The 20,548-nt window shown below is 40.5% G+C and overlaps 1 protein-coding gene across 1 annotated transcript in view; it reads left to right on the top strand.

Moving 5' to 3' along the window:
- LOC143109204 (uncharacterized) overlaps positions 1 to 20,548 on the top strand; it is a 49,382-nt gene that overhangs the window by 23,309 nt on the left and 5,525 nt on the right. Inside the window, exons 2-7 of the mRNA XM_076271861.1 lie at positions 16,766 to 16,854; positions 17,106 to 17,154; positions 17,983 to 18,123; positions 19,146 to 19,286; positions 19,823 to 19,972; positions 20,190 to 20,348. Coding sequence (XP_076127976.1) covers positions 16,766 to 16,854; positions 17,106 to 17,154; positions 17,983 to 18,123; positions 19,146 to 19,286; positions 19,823 to 19,972; positions 20,190 to 20,348 — 729 coding nt within the window. The remainder of the gene's footprint in view (positions 1 to 16,765; positions 16,855 to 17,105; positions 17,155 to 17,982; positions 18,124 to 19,145; positions 19,287 to 19,822; positions 19,973 to 20,189; positions 20,349 to 20,548) is intronic.

Here is a 20,548-nt window from a genome sequence, read left to right as displayed (position 1 = left end):
CCAGACATCTATGGACGCAGTGCTCGCCAATACAAACTTGACCAAAATGACCATGACAAAATGATGCCACTGCTTCCACAATTTCTTGGATAATACTTAAACACACTATTCCATTTCATTTTCAATTTAATTTTATTTGGAGTGACAGGGGCCAGGAAAACCTCCATTTTATTTGTAGTGTTCTTACACTATGTAACATTCTTGTTATTTAGTTTGAAAGTTTGATGGCGGGTCTCTTTCATGGGGGATAAGGGGTTAATCTGTGACAGTCTCAGTATTTAATTGTTTGCCATCACTGAGCATAATACTAAGTTATTTCCACTATTTTCATGCTTTATCATCACTAAATTCTCCCTGATCTACATTCCAGACTTCTGGAAACAATGTCCAAAATGGTGCATTATGAAGAATAAAATTCATATTATGGAGCTTCATAGTCAACATTTTTATTTCATTAAAAGAAAGAAAAAATATGTATCTTTATCTGGTATAAATCCCATTAGGATCATCAAGTGCCCACATGGTCATTTGGGGGTCCAAAACTGGGGTTCCAAAAAAGTCACATTTGCCGGAGAGGGTTTTTGGACCCCCATAAAACCCCCACCAGTGGTACCATAACCCTCAAATTAATTTTGTCAAAAGCAAAGTTCCCAAATATAACAAATAATCCTGCTTAGAATAAATATGATCATTAATCGTGGTGCTACGGCCACCCAAAAAGTGAAAAATCATACATGCCGTCAACATTTTTTAGGACTTTGGTGACCCACCTCTCACCTAAACAGTAAGGAATGTTGATTCTGCCTCCAGAATTGTGTAGTACAGGCTACAATGAACTACCACACCAGTTTCCAGCCTTCTACCAATATTAGAACAGACTTTATGGGCTTCCAAAAATGGCAAAGGATGAAATGTGAAATTCCAATGTGTCAATTAGAGCCGTGGCACACGAATTTCAAATGGACGGCACGGGCAAACCGTTTGAGATATTGACCTGAAACTTCAGATTCCTTTGTTTGGTAACATAAGGCATATTTTCACCGCTTTTCAGCAAAATCTGAGAGGTACCATGTACATGATAGCCCGATTTTGGCTGTTTTCACTTGGAATGATCCTTTAGCAAAGTACATTTGAGTGAAATCCTTGTGTGTGGCTACAGTTGGCGTGTGGAATGAGGTATTTATTTTTGTGTGTGAAGTTGTGATGCTGAGACCATTTCCAGAAGTGTATAGTTTTGAGTGACGTGTGCGCTTTTGTAAGTGATGTGAGATGTTTTATATTTTGTCAAGTCAAGTCAGATTTATTTGTATAGCGCATTTACATTTTGTGTATGTGCTTTTGCGCTGAATTGAGTTCTGACACCTAACATGAAGAAAGAAGTATCTGGCATTGTCAATGCTTGCCCTAAATTCTTGATCTTGTACTGTATAACGCTGTTGATCAGTATTGTGCACATTTTAGGACATCCTCAGCTGTTAGATAGATAGATAGATAGATAGATAGATAGATACTTTATTGATCCCCAGGGGAAATTCAAGGTCTCAGCAGCATACAGACAACACATACACATTCTTTAACAGCAGAAAAAGTAATTAAAGTATATAATATAAAAACACAACTAAGAAATAAGGACAGTAGAAGATAAAGGATATACTAAAATACAAATTATACTAACTAACACTTAAACTAAATAAATTCTAAAAACAGTATCCACATAGTGGATAGAGGCGCTTGCAATGACTGAGGCAGGGACTGAGCCTGTGATTCTCTGTGCATAGTAAGGTAAGGTGCTCTGTGTGAATGAGTGTCATGGTGATAGTGGTCATGGTGATAGTGCAAATGAGTCAGTCCAACAGTACACCAATGCAGAAATAAGTCTATATATCTATATATTTAACTATTTTAAGAAAAGGTATAAGTGTGGCCACAGTTCAGCTGTGGCATGGAGAGAGGGGTTATGCATATGTGCTAATGTGCTAATATAGCACGCAAACAGTGAGGCAGAAAGACAGTGGTAAAAATGGCTAGTGGACAGACAGTATCCAAACATGGAGGGGGTGAAGAGGCAGACAGACTATGCAGAGAAGTCTATCTCTCCTCTTCCCTTAAGTGAAGCATTGAACAGTTCAATGGCCCTGGGGACAAATTACTTTCTCAGTCTGTCTGTTGTGCAAGGCAGTGAGCGAAGTCTCCAGCTGATCAGGCTCTTCTGCTTAACAATAGTGCTGTGGAGTGGGTGACACTCATTGTCCAAGATGTTGATCAGTTTGTTCAGGGTCCTTTTGTCAGATAGTGAAGTGATGCACTCCAGTTCAGCTCCCACTACAGAGCCAGCTTTCCTTACCAGCCTGTCAATTCGCCCCGCATCCTCTTTCCTTGTGCTTCCTCCCCATCATACTACTGCATAGAAGAGGACGCTGGCAACAACAGGCTGGTAGAACATCCTGAGGAGCTTGCTACACACATTGAAGGACCGCAGCCTCCTCAGGAAGTACAGCCTGCTCTGCCCTTTCTTGTAGAGTGCATCAGTGTTGGCTGACCAGTCCAGTTTATTGTCCAGGTGGAGACCCATCTGGGATCTGTGTCTGGCTGTTGACTGAAGTCGTTGTCACCTCATTGTTCGTGATCGCCATGTGGGGGAGGGGTGCAAAATCCAGTGATGGTGGGGGTACGATAGCCTGTGATGATGGAGGTGAGTGTTGCACTGGTATTGAGGGGGTGTGGGGCTGAGGGATTGTGGACATACCACCGCCATTGGAGCTGGAGCAGGGCAGTCAAACCTGTTGTAGAAGTGGTTCAACTGGTTCGCCCCTGTCCAGGTCCCCCTCCACAGAGCTGCTGTTCTTCTTCAGGCCAGTGACAACCTTCATGCAGTCCCATGTCTCCTTCAAGTTGTTTTCCTGCAACTTCTGTTCCACCTTCCTTCTGTAGTCGTCCTTAGCCTCCTTCAGCTTGAATTTGAGTTCCCCTTGCACTCGCCTCAGCTCTGCCATGTCCCCCTCTCTGAACGCCATCCTTTTCCTGTTAAGAAGGGTCTTGACATTGCTGGTTATCCATGGCTTGTTGTTGGGAAAGCAGTGTACAGTTCTGGTGGGAACAACCATGTCCATGCAGAAGTTCAGGTAGTCAGTTGTGCACTGTGTGACCTCTAAGTCCTCTCCATTCTGTAACACACTCCAGTCAGTGCACTCGAAGCAGTCTCTCAGAGCCTCATCCGCTTCAGATGTCCACTTCCTGAAGGTGCGTGTGGCAACTGGTAGCCTCTGTACTTTGGGCTTGTACATTGGCTAGAGATGAATGAGGTTGTGGTCTGACTTTCCCAGTGGGGGGAGGAGGTTTGCGATGTATGCATCCTTCACGTTTGCATACATGAGGTCTATTGTTCTGTTTTTCCTTGTAGGGCAGTCAATATACTGGTAGAAATTTGTGTTTCTTAGAAACAAACACTAAAACACGGAGCTACTGAGTAGTAGGCTGCCACTCTTGTCGGCGCCGGAACCGGAACCGGTTCAGAGTCAGGTGTCAGACATCAGATGAAAAGGCATCAGGTCTCAGGAAAACCGCTGTCAGGAAAAGCGGAGACAGACGAAAAGGTCTCGGATAAAAAGTTATCAGTTTTTCCTGACAGCGGTTTTCCTGAGACCTGATTCCTTTTAATCTGATGTCTGAGACATGACTACGTAATTCTGTAAACTTGACAGCGGTTTTCCTGAGACCTGACTCCTTTTCATCTGATGTCTGACACCTGACTCTGACAGCTGAGGATGTCCTAAAATGTACAACGTAGATCAGGTATAATCATGACCCTCTTAGTTGATTTTTAACCTGTCTGATACTGCATGAATTGGGATGTGATTATGGGTCGCGTTTGAACAGATAGTCAATATCTCCTACAACAGACACAATAGCGAAATCTAAATGTCTAGCTTCTCTACCGACAGGCTTTTTGTTGTAAACAAAATCAACCAAAGCACACTCAGGTGAAGTGATAGACTAGGCTCCGTTGCTCATTTGTCCATCATCGTATGGCAATTTGATCGGTGAAGTCGGTTTGAACTGCTCTGGTTCGGACATAGTTGCTTCTCAATGGAACAGGTCCAGACCGAATTTCCTGACCTCATATTTTGTGGGCGGAGTTAAATTCAGGCTGGCTTCCAGGCTACTTTGGTGATGCATGGGACAACTTTTAAAGCAATGTTGCAGGGCAACCACAATCATTCAACCAGAACACATGGAACAGGTTATGTTAATTTTGGATGTTCTGGTTGGATGATTATGTTAATAACTGTTAAGTTGCCCAATATCAAAGGGACATGCCAGAACAACAATATCATCCTGAATCACAATAATCTGATCAAGCCTGGGAAAATTCAAAATTAGCATCAATTAGAAGCTACATTCAGTGTTTTGCACTCTTGTGATATGGTTGGTTTTGCTGAATAAATTTGGCAGTATTTTTAAACTACAAAAATACACACCTATATCAATGTTTTGATACAAAATACGAAGCCATATTCGTAGGCACAACAAAATACAAATTTGAAAAAAAAAAAATGAAATACATATGTGTGCGTGTGTGTGTGTGTGTGTGTGCGTGCGTGCATGTTTGTGTGCCTATGTGTCAGTACACACTTCACAGACAAGTCAAAGAATACTTTGGTGACACCCAGATCAAATGCATGATTGTATCCGCATTCTTCTCCCTTGATGTGAAGGTCATTTTGTGTGTGTGTGTGTGTGTGTGTGTGTGTGTGTGTGTGTGTGTGTCTTTTTGTATGCACTCAATCATGCATTCAGACATGCTTCCGGGATGTTAGTCAAACATTGACAGTGCCAGAAACACTAGATTGGAATTAGATTTAACAGAAAACTAGCCTGCATCTCAACAGCAGAACATTCTGTGTCCCATACTGTTCTACTGGCCTAGATTGCCAAAGTCAAAGTCAGCTTTATTGTCAATTTCTTCACATATACTAGACATGCAGAGGAATTGAAATTGCGTTTCTCTCTATCCCACGGTGAAGAAGAAAAAGCGCAACAGATAAGACAAACAGTGCAACAGATAAGGACATTTTTTACACTAAACATTAAAAGAACCATATGTAAGATTGTGGCCAAAACTGGTACTGCAATCACTTTTAAATTACTGTAGAGCGGCCACTTCCCCCTCCCCCCTGACTCGAGGTTGCCAACCCGGATGCTGAAACACTACTGTAACGGAGTGTGCCCGAGCGGGTGGATTGGTCAGGACTGAATGACGGACAAATGCATCCAAAAGAGGCTTTTTTTATTGTTATTTTTAGACTACCGGCAGGTTATATGTTAAGACACTGATGACAAACAAAACAAAACAAAACACTGATACAAAAGGAAAACAAACACCGGGACAATGCCCACTAGGTTCTATGCCTACCTCAGGTCTTTCAGCAGGACCTCTCACAACCAAGGAGGAATCTTAACTCCTGACTGCGCTATGCAGACACCATTTAAAACACTGGACTAAACCATGCATAGCAACAAATCAATTAATTCAAATTCAGCACATTTTGGTTAACACATGTTATTTCCATACAATGCCATGAGAAACCTCACTAAGCAACAAATATTATTACCACTCTAAACACACCTGCGCCAATAAGCGCTCCCACGTCTGGGCGCAAAAGCTGCGCAGAAAAGTGTCCCTTGACCAATACTCCAGTTTGCTCCCCTGTACCCGGAAAGCAACCGAAGCACAGAGAACAGGCAAGTTCATACACACAATCATACATACACTCGGACAAAGCATTTCCATTTCCCAGCTAGTAAGCATTGATGTTATAATGCACGCTTTTAGAGAACGCTTACATTACCGACAAATAGAGTCTTCAACCTCTACACCGCATATCGCGGCTTTGATTCCCTGTATGCTTAACTTAACAAATTTCTAGAATTAACTTAACCCCCGTCTTGACACACCTCAGGCCTGTACCATCCACAATATCTTAACAAACAAATCAACATCGCAACATGATTTAATAGTGCAGTCTCTGTGCAAATGTTTGTAAAGTCATTGTTCACGTTGCGGCGGGAAAGCCGTCTTTGCCAGTGACAGACGCACTGCGCTCTGTCACAACTACTGACTTTGTGATTAGTAGATAGGTAGAGGGTGGCGCATCAGGCCAAAACACAACATGACATGACAAAACACAACATCAACATCAGTTGCTGGCTGCAACTTCACTTTTTAAATTACAAAATCCTGGCCGGACTACTGTTGTCAGTGATAAGTATTTGAAATGAACATGATTTCTTAATGTCTAGTGACATATCAGGGCCATTTTATGATTAATTGAAATAAATTTCTTGCATACGGTTCCTTTAAATAACAATATCACAAGACAAAAACACAAGAATGTAACAGTCAGCAAAGAAATTGTATATGATGTGTTGTAATAGAGCAGAACGATGGGCAAAAGTGCAATAATGCAAGAGATGTGTATTGTTACACTGTAAAAAAAAAATAGTCAAGCCAACTTAAAAATGTATCGCAACCTGCTGCCAAAGGATTTTGAGTAAACTCAACTCCGGCCCAAATAGTTGTGCTGCCCTGCTCTTTTAAGTTCACACAGATGAGTATTTTATGTTGACCTTACTTAATTTAACAAGTTTATTGCATTCAAATTGTGATGTTGAAATAAATTGAAAATATCATTCCAATTAACTTGGAAGAGCAAGTTGAGTTTTCTCAAAATCCTTGGGCAGCAGGTTGCGTTACATTTTTAAGTTGGCTTGACTATTTTTTAGTTAACACAGATTTCAACACTTAATATTATAATTCAAAACTAAAATACATAGAAACTAAAGAAAAAGGTAACAAATCAAGAACAAAAGTCACAGACAACTACAGTAGCTTGGTTGAAAATAGCCTATTTTAATTGGATGCAAGATGGTAACCATTGTTGAAAGAATTGGTCAAGCATTTTTGCATTCACACATGCAATCCTATTGAGGCTGAGCCAGCCAAAAAAAAAAAAGCAAACCAATCGCAGAAAAAGGAAAAAAACAGGCATTTCTAACCAACACAGGAGAGTATACAAAACACTGTTTTACGTTTCACTGAGGACGCACACACAAAAAAACCTGTCTCCCCCATAGATATAGAACAAAAACCTGGACTCCCCCTGGTCTCAAGACTCGGCCCCTCCTCAACTCGAAGGACTCGAGACATCCATTTTGGCCCATCCAACACAAGTATTTGAAATAAGTTTGCACAGACACACCTACACAAGCGCACACGCACGCAGACACACCTACACAAGTGTACACGCACGCGCACACACACACACAAGCGTACGTACCCACAAGCGTACACACACGCACGCGCACACACACACACCTCTCTTTCTTAGAACCTCAGCATTTTGTTCCTGAAGGAGAGGACTCTTGCAGAAAGGTTTGTGTCCAGATGCATTAACACCTTCTGGAGGGTTTCAAAAGTGTATTTGAGGTTCTCGGGATATTTCATGTTCAACACATATAAAAGTCCAAAGAGCAATGCCATGGCGGTCTGAAGGTCAGGGAGATCATCAAGGACATGATCCTCCAAAATTATAGAAAGGCATCTCACATTCGCGATGCTGTCAGCTCTGGCCACGTCATCCTCGATGACCGATAAGATTCCGATGTTGATCCCCATTAGTTGTGAATCTTCCACATCAACATCAGTATCCTGCAGGAAAAGCACATCACAAAAATACAATTTGAAACAGCCAACCACATTTCATGTCTCAGTAGATCACCCTACAGAGAATGGAGGGCACCAACAACACTCACAAAATAGCAATGAAATGCCTGCCTGTTGCATCAAATTGTCAGGTATTATCTTCAGAAAACAAGCTGGTAATGGGCATATTGGCATGCACATTAATTGAAGTAATTGATTACAATATAGCTAGAATAGTGTTGCTTACCAGGCAAGACTTGAAGAAAGAATCCAGAGTCTCTCTCATAAAGAAAGGCAGGCCTTGTAGAACAGCTGTCTTCCTATGTGCAACCACATTGATCGTCTGAAAGACAGCAGCAGGAAACAAATGTTTTACACCAACACACATATCCTACAGCATCCCAAGCAATCATCACAACCCTATCTTCAAAATTAGACATACAACTGTACCAGAACCACAATACAGAGTTTCAAGTTCTGCCTTATCAGAGGAGGCACAAGTAAGCCATATTAATATGCAAAGAGAAAGAATAGAACAAATAGTAATTTACTTGATTCTCCAGTTTGTCCAAAAGACTCTTCAAATCATCACCGAAGGACCCCTTTCGTGACCTGAACATTTTGATTATATTTGGTGCATATTCATCCAGGGTAGAGAAAAAGGTCTCCTTGAGTGGAACGCCAGTAATCCTGTGAAACTCTAAGCAGACCTAAGGAACACAAACAGCATTTAGGGCACTCAATGACGAGGATTCAGTACATCGGAATGAGCCTTGATCAGATTTAGGTCTCACATGTAAAAAACAACTGGGCTGCTTGTCGCGGAATTGCTCTGTGCGCTCTAGACAAATGACACTTCAACACACCTGTGGTTTTGAATGTGCACGGACACTCAGGGTAAAGACAAGGCAGTGACCAAAAGCGTCCTTGGTAGTGGCACAACCTGTAGTGCTTCAGGAGTACTGGGATGTTCAAACCTGCAGTTTGCATTGCATTCCAAATCTGCAAATCACAAAACATGTCATATGATAAGTTGTTTTATTCAATCATTCAATATTACATAAACATCAAATGAATAATAATAGCCAGCTTTTGACTACAAATGATACAGGTTAACAGTCACTATGTTCATATTACCATTATTACATTTTACATTGTCAAGTTTCACGCTATTAGCAAAATAACTGCTGAAGAAATTAGATCGCTTGCTTTGCTGTAGGACTAGGGAGTAGGGAGACAGATTAGCTCGCCGAATGTACAGAGTGAACAGCTGTGCATGGGGCTTGTCTGGGCATGACTTGCTTAATTGTGGCGCACGCTCAGCGCAATACCACTGAAACACTTGCCTAAATCAATCTCAAGAACAAGAACAAGAAACACTATCCTAATTAAAAATAACTACATCAATATCGATATACAGTACACTGACTTCGAATGAAGTTCGACCCTCAACAGCCAAGAGCTAGCTAGAACTCAGCACATGCAATTAGTTTTTCCTCATTGCAAGTGGGTCATTCCGTGTGAAATCACCCAATTTCAGCGCAATTTGGCAGGTGACCCTCTCCGAAAAAATCTGAAAAAAATCACAGGTGTTTGTAGACCAAATCCATGCATAGATCTTAAATAGTATATCTGTATAACTAATCGTTGCAAAACTACAGCCCTTTAAAACTTCAAGTCATTTTAAGCATTGTGGTGAACAATCCTTTTTGTTCAACTTCCAGCATTATTGGCTCTTTTGGTATTTCACACACATTAGTGAAACTATGTGATTAGAAGTACATTTTCCTGTTGAATTAAAAAATCCAATCGGATCAGACGTATCTTGTGTACTTTCCCCTCTGCAAAGCTCTGAAAATGGCTATAAATTCATAATGTGAAAAGACATCATCACCTTTGAGGGCTTCTCATTCAAAAAGTATGTGACACAAATTCATCAGATTTTTTTCCTACACATATATGTATTATAAGGTCCTGTCCATGCATTAACTTTGGTTGTTATCATTTTCATATTTTCAGAGCATTTTTTTAAAATTGGACTTGATTTTCAAAAAGCCTGTTTTCATCTTCTCATTTCACCACGTGGACAGTTAACAGGATTTTTTTTAATTTTACCATATATCATTCTGTATGTGAGGATCATATGCCCAAAATTTGGACTTGTTGCTGAGTTTCTTCATTGAGATAAGATTTTTTTTTTAATATTGTCTATAAATCCACAGAATTTGTACTGGATCTGCAGTACCACTTTGCACCACATGTGGTGCTCTTTTAATACAATGGAAGTCAATGGAAGAGTAAAGGCTCTGGCATGGTCGTGCGTCACATTTGCGCGTGTCCAAGACGTGCGTCATTTTTGCCGTGGACGTGAAGCATACTCCAAATTCTGCTGTCCTGAATGCACTTTAAATCGTTAAGGTTAGCGCCTGCGCACTACGGCTTAACTGTGATACTCTGCCCCACCAACTGGGGGCGGTACGTCGAGCCTGAAAGTAGGACACAACCACCAAAGAAGCCTGAAATGCATGAAGAAAAGAATAACGTGGGATGTGCGAGCACTCAACGAAGGAAGAGCTGATGAAGGAAAAAGCACCACGAGTACGTTCGCCTGTCTGCTGGGAAGTTTGATAAGCTGGCCCATCGCATCGCTCCATTTATCATCCACCAGAACACACGCAGCACACCTGTTGGTATAGCTGAGAGATTAGCTTAGCCTACTTGCTTATTAGGCTACTTAGGCTACAAGCCTATAGCTAAGTGACTCGGTGCTGCGAGGGCAGCAATAATTGGGACATTTTTCTAAACACAGCATGGTAAGAACGAGTTGTGCGTACATATGTCCTCAGTTAAATTTGTATTGAGTCTTCACACCTGCCTCATACCAAAAAGTATGAACCAAAAACCTGTAAATATGACGTGTCAATAAAAGTTTTGAAGTAACTATTTGAGTTCATAATGTATAATGTCTCACTGTGATAATGGGTGTATTTAGAGCGAAAGGTAGCCTAGGTTATTCCTTCAATTATTATTATGATAATGCATATCCGGTGTTGACAGGCGAGTTTCGAGATTTGAGTTCAGCATTGTTCAGGAGCTAGGTGATAATGATTGCACCTGGGAGAGGTAGCTACATTCCCTTTATTATTATAATCACTATTGATAACGCATTATATACGGAACAGGCGAGAATGCATCTCGATCAGCAAGTGTTACTGGGTTTCGCCTGAGCGTTGTAGATAGATACCTTTATATGGCTCTGGGTTTCGCGATTTGATTTCAGCATTGTTCAGTAATAGGTGCTAGGCTACGCTCATTTTTAAAAGATGCATTTAATCCGAAGTCGGATGTCAGCTCTCTATGCAGGGAGTAGGGCTGTCACTTTTTATTTGAACATGACGTGAAATATCCGTAGTCAAACTATAAATAAACTATTCGGTTTTTAGTGCTGTGTAGCGCATTTCTACAGTCTATGATTAGTTTTATTTTATTGTTTGCCATCTCATTCAGTGCTACATGATCCAGGGCTCATGACCAAAGCAAGCCAATATAATAGCCAGTAGCCACAATGAGCCATATGCAGCCACCCTGTTTCGACAATCAGGTGACGTACAGAACGGCCAGCAGATAATTACGTCCCCAACTCATCTAAAATGTGGTTTCTTGAAATACTTTGGGTTCAACAACATAAAGTGACCGTTAAATATAATGTTAAAGAACGTATCTGTGGATAATTGTGGCTTTAATCGGTCGAAGTTGACTCCATGTCGTGGTGTCTCACGTAACTCAAAGCCAGGCAAGCTGAGGACAGGCGCTCTCTCTGTTCCATCGTCGTTATGGTAACCAAACAAGTCTTCTTCTGTCTAGGTTTGTTTGTAGGTTTAAGTGTTGTTCTTCTATGTGGTCCACCTACTGGAGGGGAGTGTTTACAGCAGTTCCGTTTCACACATGCGCAGTCTACGCGTCACTTTGACGCGCGGTCTTAAAATTCGGTCGACTCAAAGACGCGACGCATGCTGTAAAAATGACGCAATTCTTGTCACGCGCTCACCAGTGCCGCGTGCGCGGGACGCAGACGCGGGAGCGTACCATACGCTTAAGAGAGTCACTTGTTTGCTGCACATATCCAATCTAAACACAGTTTATGGTTCATAGTTGAATTGGTCCAAATAATTATTGCAACATGAACAACATACTACTCATACATAAATCTTATTTAGAGAAAATAAACTGATCAAGTAAATTATACACACATAAGACTGGTCATCATACATGCAGCAAGAGGATTTAGCATAATTACCATCTTTGTAATGAGTTTTCTACACCAGCTTCAACCTATCAGTGCCTATGTGAGCACTTTAATAATTTTTAGCCAGCTGGTTAGGCAAAGTCTATATTCATCGTCATATGCTTGGGATGCAGTCCTCTGTGATACATAGACAAAGAGCATCAAGATGGAGATCAGTGCTTTAACAAACAATCAAACAATTGGTTTCTAAAATTCAGTTCATCAAGGTATTTCACTTGATGAAGATGACCATGTGTGTTTCCATCACAAGTATTCATAACAAGGTTTGAGGACTCGTGGATCCAAGAGGCATTTGTAAAAAGATGATAAATCTTTAGTATTGATTTTTCTGCATCTGACAATGCACTGAATTTTAGAAACCCCTTTTTACTTGAACCATATGAACCATAAACTGTGTGTTTAGATTGGATATGTGCAGCAAACAAGTGACTCTCTTTCTCTTCCATTGACTTCCATTGTATTAAAAGAGCACCACGTGTGGTGTAAAGTGGTACTGCAGATAAAGTACAAATTCAGTGGATTTATAGACAATATTTGTAAAAAATCTTCTCAATGAAGAAACTCAGCAACAAGCCGAAATTTTGGGCAGATGATTCTCACATACAGAATGATATATGGTAAAATTTAAAAAAAAATCCTGTTAACTGTCCACGTGGTGAAATGAGAAGATGAAAACAGGCTTTTTGAAAATCAAGCCCAATTTAATAAAAATGCTCTGACAATATGATAATGTTAACAACCAAAGTTAATGCATGGACATGGCCTTATAATCCATACATGAGTGGGAAAAAAATCTGATGAATTTGTGTCACATACTTTTTGAATGACAAGCCCTCAAAGGTGGTGATGTTTTTTCACATAATGAATTTATAGCCATTTTCAGAGCTTTGCAGAGGGGAAATTACACAAGATACACCTGATTTGATTGGATTGTTTAATTCAACAGGAAAATGTACTTCTATTCACATAGTTTCACTAATGTGTGTGAAATACCAAAAGAGCCAATAATGTTGGAAGTTGAACAAAAAGGATTGTTCACCACGATGCTTAAAATGACTTGAAACTTCAAAGGGCTGTAGTTTTGGAACCATTAGTGATACAGATATACTATTTAAGATTTATGCATAGGTTTGGTCTACAAACACCTGTGATTTTTTTTCAGATTTTTTGGGAGAGGGTGACCTGCCAGCCACTGGGTGATTTGACACGGAATGACCCAAGTGCAGAACCCAATGAAACTCCTCTCTGATATTGCCATGGCATTTGGCAGTATGGTAAATGCGGTCAAAGGAATTAACAATCACAATGCAACTCCTGATTTTACCATGTAATGCGTAAATTAACATCCAAGTTTGTCTTGGAGTTGTTTCAACCTGCTGTAGCAGCTAATATGCCCCGCCATGAGCCTGTGCCAACGACGACAGAAATGGGCAAGGACAAAGATAATATCTAGTCGCGCTTGTGCTAACGTTTGCATTGGCAGTCAGTTTAAACTTAAATTGCGAGGGAAATTCCCGACATGAAATCATTTGTTTACCAAGGCTTAGCTGCTAGCGTCAAGCTAGCTAGCCGTTGGACCTGCCTAGCATAGCCTACCACAATGCTACGGCGATATCACTGCCTTAAAGTTTTGTAAATAGCACTATTCCGGTATGTACATCTTATAACTTTGTGATGTATAAATTAATGACGCGAAAAATAGGTGAAAATTGAACATAAAAAGAGCATCCATCTTACCTTGTCGAAGTTGAACTGCCACGGACTACTCACTCACTTGACCGCAAAACTTTCGAGGCATGGAAGTGCGCATGCGCAGTGGCATTGGTGATGTGGCGTCAATCAGCACTTGAAAATATCGGTTCACTCAACTTAATTTTCGACTTCCTATGAACTTGTGGCGAAGGAAAAGTGTCTCAACTAATTTGGTTGAGTTACTTGAACAATTAGAAGGGACATTTGTTCATTCAACTTAGAATCCTTTTGTCACTCAACAATGTTGCAAGTTACATTTTTTACAGTGTAGAGTGCTTTTGCTGGCTTGAGTTTGAAGAGGAAGTAGTGGCGCCGCTGTGCTTTCTTCGCCAGTGATGCAGTGTTGATGGTCCAGGAGAGGTCCTCACTGATGTGCACCCCCAGAAATTTGGTGCTGCTCACTCTCTCCACAGCAGCACCATTGATGGTCAGTGGTGGGTGTTGGATGTGACCTCTCCGGAAGTCAACAATAACCTCCTTGGTCTTGCTGACATTCAGTGGTCAGAAGGTCTACTTCCTTCCTGTAGTGGGTCTCATCATTCTTGGTGATGACACCCACCAGAGTTGTGTCGTCCGCAAACTTCATGTGATTGGTGCTGTAGGTTGGTGTGCAGTCGTGTGCCAGCAGGGTGGAGAGCAGGGGACTGAGCACACAGCCTTGGTGGGGCCCAGTGCTCAGTCAATGTGATGCTGCTTGAGGTGTTGTTGCCAACTCTTACTGCTTGTGGCTTCTCACTGAGGAAGTCCAGCAGCCAGTTGCATAGTGAGGTGTTGAGCCCCAGCTGGTCTAGTTTGCAGATGAGTTGTTGTGGGATTATGGTGTGTTGAATGCTGAACTGAAGTCTATGAACAACATTCTCACATATGAGTCTTTTGTGTCCAGGTGTGTGAGGGCTGGGTGGACGGCAGAGCATATTCCATCCTCTGTGGACTGTTTGGCTTGGTATGCAAACTGGAAAGGGTCCGGGGGGGGGGGGGGGGGGATTTGATGTGTGACATGACTAGCCGTTCAAGCCTTGTGTGCCAACAAGGCTATTTGACTATGATTTATAGATAGTAGATAGAAAGGACTTCAGATACATCTAAACTGAATCATTGCACAATGCAGTGTAGTTCTTGACTACCTTTATTTAGTAGGACTATGGTGCAATGAATTCTAGGTAAAGTTAGACACTTTTAAAAATGAAAAAAAAAAAACATGGCAGACTGAGTAACCATGTCTAATAACTCAGCTCAATTTTACCCAAGCAGAACATGCCTGGACACTGAAGGTTGCCCAGGATGTCATACAAGCTAGAATGCCACTGGGTACTGTAGGTCATGGGGTCACAGGTCAAGATCACATGTGATCAGGGGTCAAGATGTCTATTTCACTCTATGGCACTGTATGTAAAAGCAGGTGTGGAGGCATATTCAAGCACTTGCATTGAGTTTGTTTCCATTAAACCTGCCATGGTAGACTGACATAGATTAAAACAGAGGCAACAGTGATTATGTTTGTTCACCAAGTACTGTCAGTTCAGAAAATAAATTGGTATCACCATAGCTCGAGTTGCTTCAGCCAACAGCTGACAGCCAGGCAGCTACAGTGCTACACTCTAGGGTCATCATTAAAATCATAGCTGCCTGGCTGCTCTAGCTTGTTTTTGTTCTGTACTGACAGTACTTGGTGATCTCGAGAAACAGAGATCTGTGAAAAATGTCTGGAGTTTTCCTTTAAAGGTAAACTATGCAGTATTGGCAATTTCCTTACTGTTTTTTTCGGTTTTTGCTTATTTTTCGCTTGCTCTGTCATGACGAATGTCTGAGAAACTCCATCGCTACCTTTTTCTAGCCGGTGCCTGGCGTGTATGTGTATTTGAATGCAGTAAAGCAATTCGTTACACTCGTTATACTTCCTGACACTGAGGCCGTCGGCCCGCCAGCCCACAATTGCAAGGGTGTTTTTTCCGCTCACAGGCGCTAGGGGGAAGCGCGACGGCCACCATTCAACCCGAAAAAAGTCATATAACCATTCCAATGACTCTGAAGCTGGTAAATGAAGTTAAATAAGGTAATTACGCTAAAAAACTTGCATATTAAGCTAAAAAACCTGCATAGTGTGCCTTTAAGAGAGGTCCAAAGAAAGCTGTCAGATTCACAAGTGTTCTTAAACCTCAGAGTTGTTTGCAGCTTTCTTTGTATCATGCTGCTGGATCCCATTTATTCTTAAATTGAAATTGTGTGCCAGTTGGTCTTAATCAGCATAGGTAAACTCCCCATTAGTCGCCATAAACGGCATAAAACTGCAGGACATGTGCACATAAATTGAGAAAGAAGTTGAGTAAAACTATCAAAAATCAATGAATGTTTTGTCTTCATTTCGCAAGGAGTAAGCATTTTTTGTACAATGCAGTATGCGCAAGAACATGTAAGTACCTTATATGTGAAGCTGCTTTAAAATAGAGCAAATGTGTTGTTATTTAGTCCTGTAATTTTTATTTAGTTGTTACCTAAGAAGAAAAAATCCGAGATAAGAAAGCTATGGAGCCCGACAGTGATCGTTGCAAGAAAAATATTGTATAATGAGAACATGATTTACTAAAACTCAAGTGCTCATGTTAAATAATGTTCTAATTTTAATTAAATTGTGCACTCGTTAGAATTTTGTTTCCATGTTACGATTTAATACATGCTCTTGATATTTAAAAAAAAAAAATCTTGCAATGGCTAGGCCACTGTCAGACTCCATAGAAAATATTAGTGAATGTTAGAATTTTCATGAAAACAGTAAGTGGGTTTTAAGAACAATTTTCTTCATGTGAAAGGTTGGTGAATAAGGCTTAATGTTATTGCTTCTTTACTTTTAAAAGTAACCTTGTTCTTTTTGACAGTGTTTTGGGATGCAATTCAGTAGGCCTGCATTTCCATGTTAGACTATGGTGGTCAGAGCAATGAAGACAACAAAACAAGCTTATTCTCTCTAAAATGACTGTCTATTAATGTTTTCTCTTAAATGTTGACAGGCATGGCAGTCAAGAAATCAGTGATCTTAATCACAATTATCTGCTGCAGCATGATAACAGAGGCATTCAGTAAAACTCCCACGTCTCAGGTATATGGGATTCTGTGGAATTCTTTTTATTACAAACATTCACTATTTATTGTTATCCAGTGTCGTCTTTTTTCTTTTCTTTGTACCAATATCTTGAACTGCTTTTTGGCCCACTTAACATACAAACCTGAGTCAAACTTTGTTACATATATTTTAAAGCAGTAGTTCTTTATATACTTTCAAGCAATTTGAAAATGTTAAATGAATCCATAATCTATTTATGTATCTAATGTATTTATTTACTTCCACAGCTCACAAACAAAAGTACAATCCAACCCCACCTTAGAGTGAAAAGAGCAGGTTAGTAGACTTCTTATGTCACCACTTATTATTGGCAAGTCATACTATTACAAAAGGGGAAATTGTAGTTTTGAGAAAGTTTTGAGAATTAGGAACTTTGTTTCCTATGAATCTCAGCCATGAAATAGCTAGCATGTCGGCTGTGTTAACAAATGGGCTATAGGAGCTACTGCTAAGGGCCTCGACTGCAAAGGGGCTTAATATTGCATGCTGACAATTTGTCGAGCGCAAAGTAACCTGTGGAAATATACAGGCATAGGAAACATGAAAGTGGGACTCAAAAAAGAAAAATGCAGGCTCATAAACAAGAGAGAGCTTCAGAGCTCTGCTTTGCAACAGAGACACAGGGCCTGTAATGAGATCTGCACACACTTTGGTTTTCTCACACAACTCTGGAATCTCTCCTCCAGTGAAATACGCAAAGCAAGTCGGAAACTGCAGGGCAAGGATGCCGATCTACATGTTTGTTTAAAAAGATTGCCTGCTCAGTTAAAAAACAAACAAAAAAATGTTAAGCTACACTTTAAGCCAAGTTACTAAATTACGCCCTCCAGCATCTTGAAATTCTGGTCCAAGTAGCCATACTGTCCTACATACATACTTTCCACCCATTGCAGAGGCCACTTTGCAAGCACGTTTTACTTCTTTAATTTATTATGACAGCTTATGAAATTGTTACGGTAACAGGTAAAAAATGCGATGTGGGCCGAAAGGCCGCAATATATAATACAGAGGATCATGTGTGTTCCATTATAACTGAATAGCAATAACTGAAAAACTGACTTCTTCATTTTGATTTATTTCTTTTGATTCTTGGACCTTTTACAGATGTAAATGAATGTGACTGGGATCCATGTGGTCTGAACTCCACCTGCTCCAACAACACTGGCAGCTACAACTGTTCTTGCTGGAGAGGATACACCCCAGTCAACTCATCTCTGCCTATTAACACCAGCAATCCATGTGTTGGTATGTGAGTTTTAGTGTCTGAATTTTCATGTGGCTATGTGTGCAAAGGTTTTAAAAATACGGTGATTCATGACAATAGAAAATGTACTACATCTTATTTCCTTGCATTCCTTGGAAACCACTGTGGCATTGAGTAGATTGTACTGCAACCCAAATTTATTCCGAAACAGAAATAAATATTTTTAACAAAAACACTTTTTTTTTAGAAGTGGGTTATTCCAGTTAACTTTTAACTCCATTTTAGCTATAGGCCAGCTATAGGTTAGCTATAGGCTAAATGGAAAAACCCACTTCCAGTGAATTATGCTAAACTAGGCTAACAGTGTCAGATTGGGTTATAGAGTAGCACATGTCTCCGGGGTGGCGACAGCCAAATTGCAAGGCTGGTTCTCAGCCTGCGGGGTGCTGCTGTTTCTTTACCATCACCATTACTTGGGAGCTGTTATATTTAGGTAAAAAACTTGCATAGGGTGCCTTTAAAATGCCCAGGTATTTCATGGAGTTCATGATACTAGGGCCATTCCAGACCCTCCACCATATTTATCTTTATGCATTGGGTTCTTCTCGGTGTAAATTAGTCCTTCTTCTTTCCAACAAGCGCTGTGGAGGCAAGATAAACATGAGTCTTTGTCTAAATAAGTTGATTCAGCGGCTACTTACTTATTCCTCTTCATCCCTAGAGGGGATTGAGGCTTTCACAACAGCTCTCCATTTGTCTCGGTCATATGCAGCTCTTTTGTAAGGAGCCCCGGAAGGGACAGGGCGAGAATTATTTTTTATAGGTGGAAATTTATATTTGCATTCATTGCACTTCTTGATCTCCACCACTAGCAGCTCATGATCAGATCCACAACTCTATAAAAGTTGTTTGCCATCTTCTGGCAAAAGTGATATGGTCTATCTGTGTTTTTGTCCATGTTGTTTTGTGAATGTTCTTGCGCTGGAATATAGTTCCACCAATCACCATGTTGTTGTGAGTACAAAAGTCATATGTTTTTTATTCTCCAATTTCATCATGATAGATATAAATGAATGTGACTTTGATCCATGTGGTCAAAACTCCACCTGCATCAACACGATTGGCAGCTACAACTGTTCTTGCTGGAGAGGATACAGACCAACAAACTCGTCTCTGCCTATTAGCAGCAGCAACCCCTGCATAGGTGTGTTCCTCACTTTGTATAATTTTCTTCATTTCACCTGTATTTTTAATGATGTACTCCTTCAACTCCTGCTTTCTTTTGTCCACATGTTTAAGACTATTGTTAATGCCTCCTCCAGACAGTTTACGTTTAAAGAGAAACCGACTTTAGTTTGTTGTATAACTTTCTTTGGCCCTATAACAGCGATAGCATGGGCAGTTAGCTTGTTTACAGTTGATTCCATTGTTGCGAAGCCTGCCTCCAGACTCAACCGTCGTCCTACTGTCGTTGTTATAGTTACCATTCATAAGCATTGATATGGAACGGTGATTAAAAGTTTTTTTTTACCAGATCTACTTCATAGGTGTCCCGTTATTCAGAATTAGTAGCCACCCCACCAGGCAATCAGAAAAGAGTATTTCTTCTCTCTGGGTGATAATATAAAATAAAACAGCATATCCTTGAGTTCTACACACAATACTTTCTCAAGTAGCCTACAATTACAATTGCATTTTGACACAGTTGACACAGTTGCATTTTGCATAAACATCTAACAGGTCCTGCTCAGCTGTACAAGTATAAGTTTAATATCGAAATGAGAACAGAAGATGCTGACCAACTAAAGATGGAGTTGTCTGAACTTGACCTTCCTGTCCCACTCACAACAACTGAACAAATTGAGATCACTGACATCAATGTCACAACAGGTGAGAATAACATCAGTTTGAGAATGCATTACGTATTGACAAAAGACAAAAGCTTTACTTATTATTAATACTATATCCATGTAGTTGTATGTGCCCCAGAAAGCCTCATGAAGGTTTCATGACCGTATACATATATAAATAATGAAATCAGAGGACAGTTAGTCACACTGCATTGCATCCATAACATGATGGTAACTGATTGTCCATCATCCATCAGTGTGTTACTCAAACACGAGTGGATATCGGTGTGTCTGTGAGAAGCAGTATGCCTGGCCCCATGACAGCTGTATCACTTATGGAGCCTGTGATGAGTTCAGCGAAGGCACCTGTGGATGTCTTAATGGTTTACCAACAAATGGGCCGTTCTGCCAGAGAGGTTGGTTCACATCCCATTTCATTAATTGAACTGTTGCACAGGGGTGGTATTCAAAGCCACGAGAGATTGAATTAAATTTAAATTTGAGTATGACAGTAAAACTAGACATGACCTGGGCAAATAAACAGCCTCACTTTGAAAATGGCACAAAAGTGGTGTTGAGCCCTTCCAATTAGCCTGTGTGTCTTGGTCAGAAGATT

This window comes from Alosa pseudoharengus, unplaced genomic scaffold (assembly GCF_046254945.1).
Source record: "Alosa pseudoharengus isolate Yale_2024_CS ecotype anadromous, Long Island Sound unplaced genomic scaffold, YU_APseudo_1.1 YU_APseudo_1.1_scf_7, whole genome shotgun sequence".
Classification (NCBI taxonomy): domain Eukaryota; kingdom Metazoa; phylum Chordata; class Actinopteri; order Clupeiformes; family Clupeidae; genus Alosa; species Alosa pseudoharengus.
Note: the sequence above shows the minus strand (reverse complement) of the source record. Positions and strands in the feature narration are given on the sequence as shown.